The 17,486-nt window shown below is 51.3% G+C and overlaps 1 protein-coding gene across 1 annotated transcript in view; it reads left to right on the forward strand.

Moving 5' to 3' along the window:
- The window catches only part of KICS2 (KICSTOR subunit 2), a 63,087-nt gene extending 51,902 nt beyond the window's left edge, over window positions 1-11,185 (forward strand). Inside the window, exon 3 of the mRNA XM_086919055.1 lies at window positions 10,257-11,185. Coding sequence (XP_086775181.1) covers window positions 10,257-11,067 — 811 coding nt within the window. The 3' untranslated portion in view covers window positions 11,068-11,185. The remainder of the gene's footprint in view (window positions 1-10,256) is intronic.
- Window positions 11,186-17,486: the final 6,301 nt, after the last annotated feature.

Consider the following 17,486-nt stretch of genomic DNA (forward strand, 5'->3'; position numbering starts at 1 on the left):
GCCTCAAAGCAGCAATCTCTCTGCATGATCACAGACAGCCGCTGCTCCTCCGCCGCCCCTGTGATCAATTCTTGAGCAGGCAGCACCTCCAGGGCTCGCGCAACCCCGTCCAGCCACACATGGCCCGCTGCGGCAAGCGAGCTCAGCTCTCAACCGCGAACACTGGCCGCCATTTTATTTTTCGTGGCAGCACCGCAAGTTATCGGCATTGGCTCACCGCTTCAAATTCGGGGCCGCCCACTGCATCCATCTCATCCTGGACACTTAGTTAACACAGTGTCACATTTGATGTAGATATCTGCCACGTCGAGAAGCAGGATTCTGGATGGATTTTAGAACTGCCGGCAGAGCTGCACTAAGGCCCAAACATCTTGCCGTGCGCTCTCCAGCTCCCCCCACATTCTGGGGGATTCAGATTTAGATGATGAGTTGACATCCACTCTTGGATGGTGTTGAAGGTGGTGTTGAGGATTGAAATGTTGTGTGCGGAAGCCACCTTTAGGCAGATTTGTGTGTCATCAGCATAGAGATGATCATGGATTTCGGATTTCCCAATGGTTTCATTTAAAGATTGAACACGATGGGCGCAAGGATCGAGCCTAAAGGGGCGCCTTGTTCCACAGCCTTTGATGTAAAGAGATTGTTTGCTATTTTGATCATCTGTGATCTGCCTGAAAGGTATGATTCAAACCATTTGAGCACCGTGCCTTCAAAACCCATTCTTTAATTTAATGTGTTCAAATGAGTGTTGTGCCTAACCGTGTTAAAGGCTGCGGATAGGTCCAGAAGGATCAGGAGACATAGCTTGCCTAAGTCAAGTACACGCAGGGCATCGTCGATAACTTGTAGCAGGGCTGTTTCAGTGCTGCATTCGTGAGTGAAGCGAGATTGAAATTTGTCAAGAAGGTTGTTGTCCTTTATAGGAGAGTTGCTTCGCTACACATCTTTTGGTAATTTTAGCAAGAAAAAGGAAGGTTGATGATAGGGTGGAAATTGTTAGTCCTTCACATCAGCAGAGGGTTTCTTTAGAAGTGGGGTAACCTGCCCTGTTTGAGGACAACAGAAAAGGAGCCTTAGTTGAGGAAGAGGTTAACCAGATTGGTCCAGTAGGGGAGCGTGAAGGTATGGAAGACTGAGGCAATGTTGCTAGGGATGCTGTTGATAGAATGGTTTGAAGGCTTTGTTTTCAGAATGCTCCTGAGGAGGGCATCTAAGGTGTAGACATCAATGCTCTGCCAGGAGACTTTGGATTTGCAGTCCTCGGGGGAGGGGGGGGGGGGAATGAGTTGAGTTACATGGTCAACAAGCGATTTAACTTTTTCATCGAAGAATGGGGCAAATTCTGCTGCTTTCTTGGGAGGGTCGTCAAATTTGTTGGTTGAAGAGGAATTGCTGGTAGTTTTGATAAGTTCAAATAGCTTTTTCAATCTTTTCCTGGCAGAGGCGAGGAAGGTTTTGAAGTGATTCACATTTTCACTAAAGATGTGTTTGTGATAGCACGATCTTGCGCAACGTATATTAGAGGGATTAATAGTGGAAGAGGATTGTCTCCATTGCTTCTCCAGGTACCTCAAGTTCTTTCTTCCTTCATAGTGGGATTTATTGAACCAAGGTGCAGAAGGAGTGAGCTTTTCTTTTTGCATTGTAGTGGATCTACTTTGTCAATCACGACTGAAAGACTGGTGAGACATTGGGTGTTCAAATCAATGACGTCCGAGTTTGGGCCAAAGACTGGAAGTGCCCCCCTAGCTGTGTTGCAGTGTGTATCTGAAAGAAACAGGTTAGTATTAGATTCCTTAACTTAGAATATCCCCAGGCGTCAGTCTGGATCCGGACTTTTTTGCATAGCAGTACCCATGCGCGCCGGTAGGCGACGTCCGCGGCTCTGCGTCCGTCCTCGGCGTCGTAGGCACCGTGATGATGTCGTCTGAGTACTTAGACGACGCCGATTCTGGAAAAGTGATACCCTTAGTCACTTTTTGACTAACTTTTTCGATCCTTTTTCAAAGTCGATAGACTCCGTAGGTGCCGGTAGGGATGCCCGGGTTTAAACCCTGCTCCGACTGTGACCGACTGATGTTGGTCACTGACCCCCATCACCGGTGTCTACATTGCGACAAGTCGTGCCCCGACTGCTGGGCCTTGACGTCGAAGGCTAGGCGGGGGCGGTCCCGCAAGCGCCTCGAGCTCCGGCAGTCGGCCGCGCCCCTTGAGGTCCCGGTCCAGGAGGAGGTCGAGGGACCGGTCGCGGGGCCGGAGTCGTCACAGCTCGTTGAGTCGTCACCACTAGTCGGGCTCCAAGTCCTCAGGTAAGAGGCACAAGAAGTCGAAGACGCGACACCGCTCTTCTGACTCCTCCCCGACACTCGCGCGATGCGGCCGGGGGTTCGGGCGACACCGCCCACGCGGCTCCGCTGAAGCCGCAGGCGACGCGGCCTGCTCCATACCGATCGGCACGCGACGACGGAGGAGATCGAAGCCTTCCTCATGACCATGAGGTGGCTCTCTCCTCCGTATGGTTCCGCTGCGCCTTTGGGCCCAGCGGCCTCGACTGGGAGCCCGAGCGGGCCGGGTGCTTCAGCCCCGGCGCCGCAGGTCCCCACTGGATCCGGTCCCGGATCCAGGTCGTCGCCGGTCGACCTTACGACCTCGCAGGCGCCGGCCCTTAGGGTGTGGCCCCGGCGCCGACCTCGGTCGACACCGTCCCCAGTCCTGCTCTCGAACCGGCTCCGGCGCCGGAGCGGCGTCGCTCGACGCCGCTCTCGACGCCGATGGGAGATTTCTACTTCTATGATCCGGCCCCATCATTTGAGCCTGAGTATCGGGAGATGAGTGACGAGGCGGATTGGGAGGGGTCTGAGGACCCTCTCGCACGTGAGTGCCAGTCTTATCAGGACTGGTCAGGTGAGCTTTGGGATGCCAGTGGTCTGGACACTTCGCCCAACACTGGCTTTGTCTCCCCTCCTACCGTGGCTACGGAGGAGGGGCCTACCTATAGTGTGGTGTTGACGCGGGCGGCCAAGGCCTTACACCTTCCGCTCTCCGTCTCGGCCGTGAGGACTAACCTCCTCACTGAGGTCCTTAAACTGCAAGCAAGCTCGCCGGAGCCTCTGTTGCCGTTTAATGAGGCCTTATGTGATGTTCTTCCAGGCACCTGGTCCAGGCCCGCTACCGGTCCTCCTGTTGATAGGAACATGGCCAGACGTCACCGCCCGGTCCCGGGCGACCCAAGCTTCCTGTCCACCCATCCCACCCCCAAGAGCCTGGTCATCCAGGCCTCTAACTCCCAGACCGCATTCCCGACGGCTCTCCCCGATCGGGAATCCAAGAGGTACGAACAATATGGTAAAAAGATGTTCTCCTCCCGAGTTTGGGGTTGTGGTCCGTTAACACTGTGTGCCTCTTGGGCCGCTATACCCACTCTCTGTGGGACACGGTCGCGGAAGTGCTGCCGCAATGTCCGGAGGAGGCCCGGACTAAACTCTCCCAAACCCTTGTGGAGGGTCGAGATGCGGCATGGTACTCTATCCGATGTGGGCTGAATACCATGGACTCGCTGGGCAGAGCGATGGCAACGACGGTGGCGATTCGTCGCCACGCCTGGCTGAGGTCCGCCAACTTTTCGGCCGATGTCCAAAACACTCTTATGGACATGAAGTTTGATGGCCGTCGCCTTTTTGGTGACAATGAAGACAGTGCGCTTGAGCGTTTTACGGACTCCAGAGCTACGGCCAAGTCCTTGGGCCTGTCGGCCCCGCGCCAGCAAGCTGCTGCCTTTCGCTCCTTTCGTGGCCACGGAAGGGGCACACCCGCAGGTCCTGCCAGCCAGGGGTCGCCGACTACCCTCCAGCGCGGTGTCGGATGTGGTAACCACCGTGGCGGTGCCCGGGGACAATGGCGAAGCCAGTCCACATCCACCCCCGCAGCATCCGCCTCAAAGCCTTCCTAGTCCGAGCTTTCAAGCCCTTTTGATGCCAGTGGAGGGCAGGGTTTGCCATCACCTCCTCCACTGGCGCACCTTCACTTCGGACAGGTGGGTGCTGCAACTCGTCCGAAGGGGCTACTCCCTCCCCTTCGAGGCGACTCCTCCAGCCATGCCACCGCAGTGCCACCGCCTGTCGGGGGATCACTTGCAGCTTCTGCAGGATGAAGTTACGGCCCTCTTGGCCAAGGGGGGCATCGAGCGCGTTCCTGGGCCAGAAGTAGGGTGTGGTTGCTATTCCCACTACTTTCTGGTTCCCAAAAGGGCAAAGGGGGCCTACGCCCTATCTTGGACCTCAGGAATGTCAACGGCTTCATCCGGAATGAGAAGTTCAAGATGCTGACTTTGGCTCCGATCTTAGCTGCCCCGGACCCAGGAGACTGGATGGTAGCGTTAGACTTGCAGGATGCGTACTTCCACATCCCCATCCTGCCGGCCCACCGGCGGTTCACTGTAGGCCAGGAGCACTTTCAGTTTACCATGCTCCCCTTCAGCCTTACCAGCGCCCCACGGGTGTTCACGAAAGTGATGGCGGTGGTCGCAGCTCATCTGCGCAGGTTAGGGGTTTCAGTCTTCCCCTACCTCGACGACTGGTTGTTGAAGGCGGGCTCGCCCCAGACAGTCGTCAACCACCTCCAGACCACGGCCAACCTCCTGCACCAGCTGGGGTTCTCCATCAATGTGCAAAAGTCACACCTGTGCCTCTCTCAGAAGCTCCTCTTCATCAGAGCGGTTCTAGACTCTGCGCAGTTTCGGGTTTATCCTCCCGAACAGCGGGTTCGGGATATTCAGGCTCTGATTCCGATCTTTCAGCCTTTATCCCAAGTTTCGGTCAGGTTGACACTGCGGCTTCTGGGGCTGATGGCCTCCTGCATCCTTCTGGTGCATCACGCCAGGTGGCGGATGCGGGCTCTGCAGTGGGACCTGAAGTTTCTGTGGGCCCAGCATCAGGGCAACTTGTTCGACCATGTCCTGATCTCGAGGGCACTGCAAGACAGTTGCAGTGGTGGCTCGCGGACCGCGATTGGGTCAGCCGCAGATCCCTCTCCCTTCCCCAACCGGAGTACGTAGTTGTGACGTGCGCGTCTCTCTAGGGCTGGGGAGGCCACATGTGAGAGGCGGCGATCAGAGGCCTCTGGTCTCCGACGGAGTCCCGGCTCCACATCAACCCTCTGAAGCTGCGGGCGATCCGGCTTGCCCTGAAGGCATTCCTCCCCTCTGTCCGGGGGAGTGTAGTGCAGGTGTTCACGGACAACACCACTGCCATGTGGTACTGCAACAAACTGGGCGGGGTAGGGTCGTGGACCCTTTGCCAGGAGGCTCTGCGCCTCTGGCAGTGGCTGGAACATCAGGGCGTGACCCTGGTAGTTCAACACCTGGCAGGTTCTCTGAACCCCATGGCGGACAAACTCGGCCGTCGGTGCATGATGGATCACGAATGGCGTCTGAACTCGGACGTGGCGCAAGGCCTCTTTCAGCAGTAGGGAGAGCCTTGGTTAGATCTATTCACCACCGAAGAGAACGTGCAATGTCATCAGTTCTGCGCGTTGGAATTTCCAAGGCGGCACTCGCTCGGAGACGCTTTTTGTCGCGAGTGGAGCTGCGGTCTGTTGTACGCCTTTTTTCGCCTATACCACTTCTGCCCAGAGTGCTGAAAAAGATCAAGCGCTATCAGGCCCAAGTCATGCTTGTGGCTCCGGACTGGGCACTAAGATACTGGTATCCCGAGCTACTCAGCATGTCAGTCGATCCCCCGATTTGTCTGCCTCTTCAGGAGGAACTTCTGTCGCCACAGCAGGGAATGGTCCTCCACCGAACCTGTCTAGCCTCCACCTCCATGCGTGGAGATTGAGCGGCGACAGTTAAGGCCATTTGACTTGCCTCCTGAAGTTTGTGATGCGATTCTGGCAGCCAGGCGTCCCTCCACAAAAACGGTATACGCCTGCAGCTTGAACAGATTTGTGGCATGATGCACAGCAAAGGCTGTTGATCCACTCCCTGCCCCTCTTTCTGAGGTTCTCCTCTTTCTTCTCTCTCTTACCCAGCAGGGCTCTGCTCTGTGCACTTTCAAGGGCTATCTTTCTGCCATTTCCGCCTTCTTAAGGCTCCCTGATCAGCCTTCTTTGTTCAAGTCCCCAGTTGTAAATAGGTTTTTGAAGGGCATCACTCATATGTTCCCTCTTGTTTCTTTTGTGATGCCTCAGTGGGACTTGAACTTTGTTCTTACTTTTTTGATGTGTGCTTCTTTCGAGCCACTTCATAACCGTCCTCTACGTCTTCTTACTCTCAAGACTGCATTCCTGGTTGCCATCCCCTCTGCCAGGAGAGTGAGTTAGCTCCAGGCTCTTTCTTCCAAGCCTCCCTTCCTTTCTGTCCATCCGGACAAGGTTGTGTTGCGTACCAGTCTTTCTTTCCTGCCCAAGGTAGTTACAGCCTTCCACAACGGGCAGTCCATCGCCTTGCCCACCTTCTTTCCGCCTCCGTATCTCTCGAAAGAGGAAGAGAGGCTCCACCGTCTGGACCCAAAACGTGCGCTCTCCTTCTACCTTGATCGCACAAGCCAGTTCAGGGTGGATGACCAACTCTTTGTTTGTTACGTGAGCGCGAAGAAGGGACGGGCGGTGCACAAGCGGACCATCTCTCTGTGGGTCGTGTTGTGCATCAAGGCATGCTACTCCTTGGCTAAGATGGAGCCTCCTGTTGGGCGGAGGGCCCATTCCACTCTGGCTACTACTGCCTTGAGCCGGGGAGTCCCCTTGCAGGACATCTATCAGGCAGCTACGTGGGCCTCGCTGCACACGTTCCCAGGACACTACTGCCTGGACGGCCAAGTCTGGAGAGATGGCTTCTTTGGTCGTTCCGTTCTCCAGGACTTTCTGGTGTGATTATTGGTTCGCAGACCCACCACCGGGGTTGGTATTGCTGGGGTATCTATTCTAAGGTAAAGAATCTAATACTAACCTGTTTCTTTCAGATGCACAAGTTACTTACCTTCGGTAACGATATATCTAAAAGAAACAGTAGTTAGTATTAGATTCCTTACCGACCCACCCATCCTCCCCGTTCTGCGAACCTGTATCTAGGGCTAAGGTCGTCCCCTTCAGGGCCCTAGTTTCATGGCACCAATGTTGGTTTTTATCATGGCTCTGCGTTTTCTGGCGCGGAAAAGCTTTGTATAAGAACTGACGTCAGCGCGCGAGGGCGGCGTCTAAGTACTCCGACATCATCACAACGCTGAGGACGGATGCCGAGCCGCGGACGACGCCTACCGACACGCATGGGTACTGCTACTCAAAAATTTCCGGATCCAGACTGACACCGGGGGATATTCTCAGGTAAGGAATCTAATACTAACTACTGTTTCTTCCAGATATATTGTTACCGAAGGTAAGTAACTTGTGCGTCAAGGTCCATGTTTTTGGTGTTGCAGAACCAGGTAGTAGTCCATACAGAATGAGATAGGTGCAGTAAAAAGGGTGTGAGGAAGTGGTCAGGATCAACAGGTGTTCGCATAGCTTCTTTGGAAATAATAAGTTTAAGCGTGGAGCCCTTCGAATGTGTTGGTTTTGTGCTATGTTGTAAGAGATCATTTCCTGAGAAAAATGTGGCAAGCTGGTTGGCAGCTGAATCTTCCAAAATGCCCCAGTGAAGATTTAGAGTCTCCAAGAAAGATACATTTGTCCCTTTGTGAGTATTGGTCACTAGCAAAGTCAGTGATTTCCTCCGTGAAGGCAGAGCAATCACCTGGTTGGTGATAATGGCATGAAGCCTGAAAGAGGAGTTGTGCTGTACTTGAAGTTCCAGAGAAAGGCATTCAAAGGTGCGGAAAGAGCTGCTGGAAAATTCCTTGAATTTATGGGAGTTTCTGTAGACAACTGCGATGCCTCCCCCAACTTTACCTTCTCTATCATCTCTGATAATGGAATAATCTGTGGGGAGCAGAAGATCAAAAGTAGTATGGGAGATGTCATTGAACCATGTCTCAGTGAGGAAAAGTATATCAAGATTGTATTGATTGATGGTGTCTGACATTTCCAGCTTGCGTTTAGTTGCAGTTCTACAGTTGTGAAGTAAACTGTGCAGCTCTGATAGGACTTTTTTGGTGAAAGGGGTGTCGGGTCTTGTAGAAGTGATCGGGGTGATGTTGGTGCCCGTGCTGAAAATGGCTAGTGTTTGGTACGAGCCAGCTGGCTGGTATAGTGCAATGATTAGTGTTGGCTGGAGAAGAGAAGGTGAGGGTTAGAAGTATTGTAGCTGGCCAAAAAATTGGAAATGTCTGTTGGGGACAGATTGTGTGTGACCATTCTATTAGTATCCAGGGTTCCTATCTGGTTAGACGTCAGGGAGTCCTTCCTTGCCTTAAGTTACACTGTCTACAGGTCTCAACATAACCACTGAAAGATGGCCACTCTATTAGTATCCAGGGTTCCTAACCGGTTAGGAGGCAGGGAATCCTTCCTTGTGGTCAGTTACACTGCCTATAGAGATACCATCATTTCTGTTGATGAGCCAAGTAAACGACCAATACTTTAATTCTTTCGGTTGGTAGGGGGACCACCATCTTATGAGGATCCAGGTGAACGGGGAGGGGATCTCACAAAATGGAGAGCCATCAACGGTTTAGTGAGATTTGTTGCTATTGTCTGGGAAAGGCAAGCTCCGTGTGGGAACAATGCAGGAACGAGAGGGGACGCAGTTAATGGAGCTTGGTACCGATCTAAGATGTAGAACCTAGGGAGGGTCACAAACTGCCCCTCTCATATCATAGGTGCATGTCCAATATGCCTTTGGGGAGATCATTAGGAATTAGGGGAGAGGTCAGGGTGGACAGGTGTCATTCTTCGCCTCTATATTCTGGATGTAAGTTTTCCAGCACCCTCCATCTGTTGGCTCTCCACCCCCCCCCCCCCCCCCCCCCCCCCAGTGCGAGGACTTCTCTCTCCACGTGTGCCCATTTCAGTAAAGCAGATTGCCAACAATGAACGTTGTGGTCTGCAGGCGCCTTCCAAGACTTTGCAGTCTGTTGTTTAAATAGTATAAAGGCAAGGCAGACCAATGTTTGTGGAGGGAGTAACTAGGAACAGATCTCACCTTTACAAACCAAAAAAACTAGGAGCACGTGCACCGGTTCCTTATAAACAAATTGTTACATCGCCTAGTAGCAGTCATAAAAAGGTTTAATGAGCACATCGACTTCAGCAGTATGTTTCCAATCACATTTAAACACAATTTTAATGGATCAAGTTATTTGTTGCCTGTAAAAAAAAGCCATCATTTTACAGTCAAATGCAGGAGACATTGGCTTGGGTGATGCCCAGACGTGGCTCCTTTGCTCACTTTGCCACTGAATTCAAGCTATCCTGGCTGATGGTGGCTGATTAGCCAGAAACCGGTCCCAGGATACTTGTTTCCGGTCCAGGGAAGACATGGCTTGGCAGTTTGGACTGGACTGTTCCCATGAGGCTTAGGGTCTGACTTATTTGCATATGGCCATGTCTGAACTTAGGTGGCGGAGTGAGCTTAAGAATGATGATAGATTAAACCCAGATCAGTTGACTGGTGGTGAATGCTTGCAATGTTCAAACTCCGTCCATCACCCCCTTTGGTTTTACATAAAGAATTTTGGCACCAACTGGAGCCTTAACTCAGGAAGGTCAAGTCCAATACTACAGCATTCTGGCTGCACTCATTTCACCAGGGCGTAGTCTGAGTGGCGACTCTGCCTAGGAGGGCTGGCCCTAAAGAGCTCTATTTCTCTGTCTCTTAGAGAAGCAGATGACATGTATATTTTCCTCTGTATTTAATCCTTGCTGATATAGGGGCGCATGAGTGCCAACTGCACTGTGTCGCCTCTCGTGGTGGGGAACTTCCTTGACGGTTTACTCTCACTAAACCAGTTTGCTCACTCGCATGAATTAAGAATTTCTTGACCCAAGGTCCGTTCATGAAAAGAATAGTCACATGCATATAAAAAGGAGTTAAAATCTATCTCTACTGTGGCCTGTTATAAAGACTTCTCTACCCAATGCTCTGCTCCCCTCCTAATCCTGTACAATACATGTACAATACATGTACTGTTTTCAAATAGTAGCATACAGCCTGGATAAGTTAGAAAAATGTTGTACAAACATTGCATTGCTGATACCTTTGTTAACTGTTCTTAAGTTTGACCAGATTCAGGTTGTTTTGTGATGCTTGTGGTACAGTTCTTGCTGAGCTGTAGCACTGATACATGATCCATCTATTTGACTGATTCTTTGTTTTTACTTCCTAGATTCCATCATCCCATCCTGTCCCCTCTGGAGAGCAGTTTTCAACTCGAGGTAGATGTTCTAACACACCTCTTGAAGGCCCAAGCTCAGGTCTCAGAGTGGAAATTTCTTCCGTCCCTCGTCAATTTGCACAGCGCTCACACCAAACTGCAGACCTGGGGCCAAATCTTTGAAAAACAAAGGGAGACCAAGAAGCACTTGTTTGGGGGGCAGTCCCAGAAGGCTGTCCAGCCTCCACATCTTTTCCTCTGGCTGATGAAGCTCAAAAATAACCTCCTTGCCAAGTTCAGTTTCTACTTCCACGACGCGCTCAGCCGGCAGACAACAGAAATGAAAACTCTGACTGCCAAAACCAACCCAGACTACTTTGGAAAAATCTCGAGTTTCATTAGGAAGTACGATGCCATCAATGTTTCCCTCATCTTTGACAACCGTGGCTCGGTGAACTTCCAGGGGCATGGCTACCACCATCCGGATTCCTACAGGGAAGCTCCGAAGGGGGTGGACCAGTACCCAGCGGTGGTGTCCCTGCCTGGTGACCGGCCAGTGATGCACTGGCCGAATGTGATCATGATCATGACGGATAGAAGCACGGACCTCAACACGTTGGATAAGGTCGTGCATTTTTATGATGATAAAGTACAAAGCACTTACTTTCTAACCCGGCCGGAGCCACATTTTACTATTGTGGTGATTTTCGAGTCCAAGAAGTCGGAGAAAGACTCTCATTTCATTTCATTTCTCAACGAAATATCACATTCCCTTAAGAATGCCAAAGCCTTTGCAACTCTTAAGCCTGGATCGAAAGGCTAAAATGTGCTAGGCAACTGCTGCTAATTTCTCTACATGTAAAGAGCTTTGTTACATGCTTTGAATATTGGAATAAATCATTTGCAATCAGTTGCTTGTCTGTAATAAATAGTCTCCAATTTTTCTTTGTCTGCTTTTAATCTTTACACAATTGAAGTAAGTTACACGTTCGAAAACAAAATATGTATTCAAAGCAGCATGTCTTCAGGTAGATAAAGAAATTGATTTGCTTTATTTGTAGGAAGTTCATATTTGGGCAACGATTTCCGCCACCTATCGATGGTAGGGATAATATCCTGTGTATTTGTGTATGAAATATTATTAAAAGAAAGTGCAGTACCCACCCAGAGGATAAACACAAGCAACTTGACGGAAAGCTTTTCTGTCTCTTTGACCTTAACAAGGTGCTTGCACGTGGGCTCAGGTATGTGCTTGTGTTTATTGAAATCGTTGTTAGCTCACTACAGTTTACTCACAGACAACAGAGTCTCCGATGGTTTTGTTCTTTTCGTACGTTAAACTAGTACTCATGAGGACAAACCTTTCGCCTGTATAAACCCCCAAGTACAACAATAGACAGCTGAAAAGTGACCTGCCACTGCACTCTCTCACACTCACTCTCACATTCACACTCACACTCACACCAGACCGGAACCACACAATTGAAAGACTTTCACAATCAGGAGTATCCTTAACTTTTTCATGGTTGGGAGTTTTGGCCTGCTGAGAATTTTTATTTTTTGGGGCAATAGGGTAGAGGTTTTACCGAGTCAGAGAATTAAATCGCCCTGCACTCGCACGCACCATGTTTGTTCAGAAAACACCATGGTGGCGAATGATCGAATTGTTTAGATAGGATTGTCATGTTTTTGTCGAATATTTCAGTCTAGTTCAAAACGAAGCATCTACTGAATGTTTCCACTAAATGATGGTACCTACTGAATACATTATTGTATTTACATTATGGAAAAACCTCGGTAAATTACCCATCATTCCCACTACAAATCTCTATTGTTGTTGGGTTTAGATATAATGATCGGGCCGAACTTGTTTTAAATGTACACCATTCTTGTCATTTGTTCATAAATATCCCTTTTAATTTGTTTTTCACGCATATGACATATCTAGTTTTACTCAGCTGCACTATGTTTTTTTCCCCTTAATGCGATGTACTAAGATGTTAAAAAAAAGCCCAAGAGAAAATATATTCACATCCGGACATTCGATACTGACAGTGCCGTTTCAGGTTCTTTTACTATACTTCCATGTGCCATTCCGGAAATATTCACTAGAGGGAGCCAAATGCCCTAATATCTAGCACATAATCCATTTTGTTTCTCCAGCTCAATCGTGTGGACCTATTATTATATTTCCTTCCGCCCGAGAACAACCCAGCAAATCATCTATATGCAAACCCGAGGGGCCTGTTGCATATTAATGTGAAATGCTATAACCGTTCTTCTCGTTGTACATTCGAAACCATGGTAATCCGTTTAATCGTCAATCATACGAATATCTCTCATTTTTAAAATGTCATATTTTAAAAAGTCATGCTAACCAGGTTTTCGCTTACTGCTCTAAATACATGTGCATCTGTTGTTTGCATGGACTGGTGAATATTCAGAGAAATTAAGATAATCTTAAAACAATAATCCTAATAATTGAATAATTTCACATTATATCAATCAGTAATTTGTAAAGTGGATTACATACCCGGGAGGGTCTCAAGGCGCTGGGGGGTGGGGGAGGGGGGAGGTGTGAGGGGTGAGGGGGGCGCGAGGGGTGAGGGGGGTGCGAGGGGTGAGGGGGGTGCTACTGATCGAACAGTCCGGTCTTGAGCATCCCCCTGAAGGTCAGCAGGTCTTTGGTCTGTCGTAGGCTGAGTGGGAGGGTGTTCCATGTCTTGGCGGTGAGGTTGGGAGAAGGATCTCATGCCGGTGGTTGTTCTTCGGATACGCGGGACGTTGGCTAGTGAGAGGTCGGCAGAGCGTAGCTGGAGGTTGGGGATGTAGCAGGAGAGCCGTCTGTTGAGGTAGGCTGGGCCGGTTTTGTGGAGTGCCTTGTGTGCGTGGATGAGGAGCTTGAACAATATCCTCTTGCTGACTGGGAGCCAGTGCAGGTTCCTCAGGTGGGGGGTGATGTGGCCGTGCGTGGTACGTCGAGGATCAGTCGTGCCGAGGTGTCTTGGATGCGTTGTAGTAGTTTGATGAGCTTGGTCGAGGCTGCCACGTAGAGAGCGTCTCCGTAGTAGAGTCTGATGCGGACGAGGGCCTTGTTGTCTGTCTTTCTTTTATCTGTTGGGATCCATCTGTAAATCTTGCGGAGGTTGTTAAAGCAGTAGGAGGATACGGCGTTGACCTGCTTGGTCATTGAGAGCGTTGAGTCGAGGATGATTCCCAGGTTGCGTGCGGTGTCGGGGCTGCTCCCAGTGCTGTCGGCCACCAGGAGTCGTCCCAGGCTGAAGGGTTGGTGCCGAGGATGAGGACCTCTGTTTTGTCAGAGTTCAGCTTCAGATGGCTGGTCTTCATCCAGTCAGCGACGACCTTCATTCCTTCGTGGAGGTTGGCTTTGGCGGTGATGGTGTCCTTGGTGAGGGAGAGGATCAGTTGAGTGTCGTCACGTAGGAGATTATGTTGATGTTGTGCTGTCAGGCGATGTGTGCGAGCGGGGCCATGTAAATGTTAAACCGTGTCGGGCTGATGGAGGATCCTTGGGGTACGCCGCAGATGATCTCGGAGGCTTTGGACCGGAAAGGGGGAAGGCTGACGCTCTGGGTTCTGCCGGAGAGGAAGGAGGTGGTCCATTCCAGAGCCTTGGCTCGGATCCCTGCGGCGTGGAGGCGTGCTCCTAGTGTGCAGTGGCAGAAGGTGTCGAAAATGGCGGAGAGGTCTAGGAGGATTAGTGCTGCGGTCTCACCGTTGTCAAGCAGGGTCCTGATGTTGGTGGCGGCGATAGGGCAGTCTCGGTGCTGTGGTTGCCTCGGAACCGTGACTGGGAAGGGTCCAGGATTCTGTATTCTTCGAGGTATCGGGTTAGCTGTCTGTTGACAATTTTCTAAATGACTTTGGCCGGGAAGGTGAGCAGAGAGATGGGCCGGAAGTTCTTGAGGTCTCTTGGGTCTGCCTTGGTTTTTTTAGTAGGGCGTTTATCTCGGCGTGTTTCCCGCTCGCTGGGAAGGTTGTGGTCTCGGGAGAGATTGATGACGTTGCGCAGGTGGGGTGCGATGGCGCTGCTTGCTTTGTTGAAGAAGTGGTGCAGGAAGGGATCTGACGGGGAGCCGGTGTGGATTGTACTTGTGGTCTCGATGGTGTCATCGATGCTCACGCTGGCCCAGGCTAGCAGGGGGTCGTGGTCGATGGTGTGCGGAGGGTCTGTTGTGTTGCTGTCTGTTGGGGCTGTCTGGGTGTTGAAGCTGTTGTGGATGTCTGCTATCTTGCAGTGGAAGAAGGTGAGTGACGAGGAAGTCGCACAGGGCTTGCTACGACGGAATGTCGTTGCTGTTGGAGCTGGGGTTGGAGAGGTTCCTTCACGATGTTGAAGAGCTCCTTGCTATTGTGTGCGTTGTTGTCGAGGCGGTCTTTAAACGAGGTTCACTTGGCAGTCCTGATGAGGTGGTGGTGTTTGCAGATGGTGTCCTTGTGTGCACGGTTGTCCAGAGTTTGTTTGCTGTGCCATTTCTTCTCTAGTTTTCGGCAGGCTTGTTGGAGGCTAGGAGTTCTGGGGTGAAGCACTGGCCTTTTTGCTGGTGTCTCTGTGGGGGGGTTTCTTCAGCAGGGCGAGGGTGTTGGCGCAGTCCTCTATTCAGCGTTTGAGGCTGTGGGCAGCGTCATCGGTGTTGTAGGGTTCGGTGGGTGGCCTGAGGGCACGGTTTGCATGCAGTTGGTCTTCGGTGATTTTGCTCCAGCAGCGGCGGGGGATCTGTTGGGTGCGGTGGTGGGTATCTGGAAGGTGAAATGGATGCATCAGTGGTCGGTACAGAGGAGTTCGGTGGGGTGGCTGATGGAGACATGCAGGTTTCAGGAGAAGACTGGGTCGAGCGTGTGGCCAGCGGAGTGGGTGGGTGTTGTGACCAGTTGCTTCAGTCCGATGTTGGCGAGGTTATAGATTAGGGTTGTGGATTTGTTGTCATTGTTGTTCTTAAGGTGGAAGTTCAGGTCTCCGAGGAGGATGTAGTCGGTGGAGGTCAGGGAGTGCGTGCTGAAGAAGTAGGCGATGGAGTCGCTGAACTGGGGGCGGGGTCCGGGGGCTCGGTAGATGAGGGTGTCACTGAGGGTGGAGTTGGGGTCTGTGTGGATCTGGAAGTGCATTTATTCGGCGGTGCAGCAGCCGGCATATTTGGGGTGGTGGGAGGGAGGAGTAGCTGGAAGACTGGGACAGCGAATACGCAGTCCGAGGGCGGGGCCGCAGGGGGACACAGCAGTGGGGGAGGAGAGGGATGACGAAGGGAACCGAGGGGAGGTCAGAAGATTGAGTGGAAAAACGGGTGTTACAGAAGGCAAAGGGCACAGGAAACAAGGGGGAAGTGAGTGACACAGAAGGCAAAGGGCTCAAAAGCGGGTGTCACAGAGGCAAAAGGGCTCAAAAAACGGGTGTTACAGAAGGCAAAAGGGCTAAAAAAAACGAGGGTGACACGAGTGGAACAGAAGGCAAGAGGGCACAAAACTACAGGGCTGCTAGGAGACAGAAGGCAAAAACGGGCCGAGAGGCACGAGGCAGCGAGGGGAACAGAGAAAAAAACAGCACAGATCAAGTACAGGCAGCGGGGAAAGATGGGGAACAGCAGTCACAGGCACAGTAATGAAGACAACGGCAATACAGGAAATACAGTGAAAACAATAAAAACAATACACTACAATAATATAACTGGCGGAGATGAACAAACCTACGGCCTACCACTGGCCAACAGGGATGAAGCGCATGTGGTAACCTAAGGGTGGAGGAGGGCCTCGAGCTTCCTCAGCAGCGGCAGCTGGGGCAGGGACACACAGGCGGTGCTGTGCGGAGGGGGAGCGACCTACCAGGTAGGGCCAAGGGTCGTTCTCCTCACAGCGCAGCGGGCGGCATATATGGGGAGGTGGGAGGGAGGAGTAGCTGGGAGGCGGGGCAGCGAATGGGCAGCCAGGGGGGCGGGGACACAGTGGCACTGGAGGAGAAGGTCCCTATTATGATGAATGCGCTTCCCCAGGGCAGCCGTTATCTCGCGCTACCCTGGGGGCAGCACATTTATGTGAAAAGAATAAGCAGCTGCTTGCAGTTGCTCCATATTTTCCCAGTGCAGGCAGCAACCCACCTGCACTTTTGAAGGAGATGTCTGGGTTCCTTAGGACCCCCTTTCTCACCTCCAGAGGGCTGCTCTCATGGGGCGCACTCACAGTGTGCCACCTAGAAGGCGGCACACTGTGAGTGGGCTCCCTGAGAGCTTCTTTGCCTCTGCGCCCCCGCCTACAATATGGCTCAGAGGCAAAGGAATTTCCTCATTTGCATTGGGCACACCCTTATGCAAATGAGGGAACTCCTGAAGTTTGCGCTGGCGCTTTAACTGCGCCAACGCTATCGGTATTACTGAAGGGGGCACACAAGCGTCTGCCCCCCTTCTGTAATACCAAAGTGCCACGGGGGTGCGCAAACGCCCGTTGCGCCCCCGGGGCACTTACTGTCATACAGTCCCAGAACAGCCAGAATCCAGTTTGTGTCACATGCTGTGAAAGTGGTCATTTTTACTATTGCTTAAATCTACTGAAAGAATGACACAACTTTTTTATTTTTATTTTATTTATTGGTTTTGTAGAGCGCCTGAATCACCCCCTGAGGGGTATCTCTGCGCTTTGGGGAAAGCTGCTGGCAGACTGATAAAAGATGTTAGAACAAAGTGGACTTAAGTATTTTCCTGAAGCGCAGATAATCTGGGCATTGCCTCAGGTGAATGGGCAGCTGGTTCCAGTAAAGTGGAGCGAGGTAAGAAAAGTATTTAATACCTAGTCTTACTTTCCTAACCCTGGGAACTTGAAGAAGTGATTTGCTGCCAGACCTAAGAGTTCTTGAGGGAGCGTAAGGCTTAAGCTTCCTAGAGATGTAGGTGGGTCCTTTGTTATGTAAGGCTTAATAGACTGTGCAGCACACCTTAAACTTGACGCGCTTGCAAATTGGAATCCAGTGAAGTTTTTACAGTAGGGGGGGGAAGGGAAGGGAAGGGGTTTTGAATGGAGTGTTTGTGACAAGTCGCGCAGCAGTATTCTGAACCACCTGTAACCTGCTGAGGGGTGACTCATTTGCAGAGACCAGGAGAACGTTGCAGTAATCAAGACGGCTCATAAGCATGGTCTGAATGAGAGTTTTTCGAGTATAGTCTGGCAGGAGAGGAAAGACTCGTCATAACAAGCCCAACACATAGAAGCAAGTGCTAGCAGTGTGGGTAACATGCT

This window comes from Lissotriton vulgaris, chromosome 1_1 (assembly GCF_964263255.1).
Source record: "Lissotriton vulgaris chromosome 1_1, aLisVul1.2, whole genome shotgun sequence".
NCBI lineage: Eukaryota > Metazoa > Chordata > Amphibia > Caudata > Salamandridae > Lissotriton > Lissotriton vulgaris.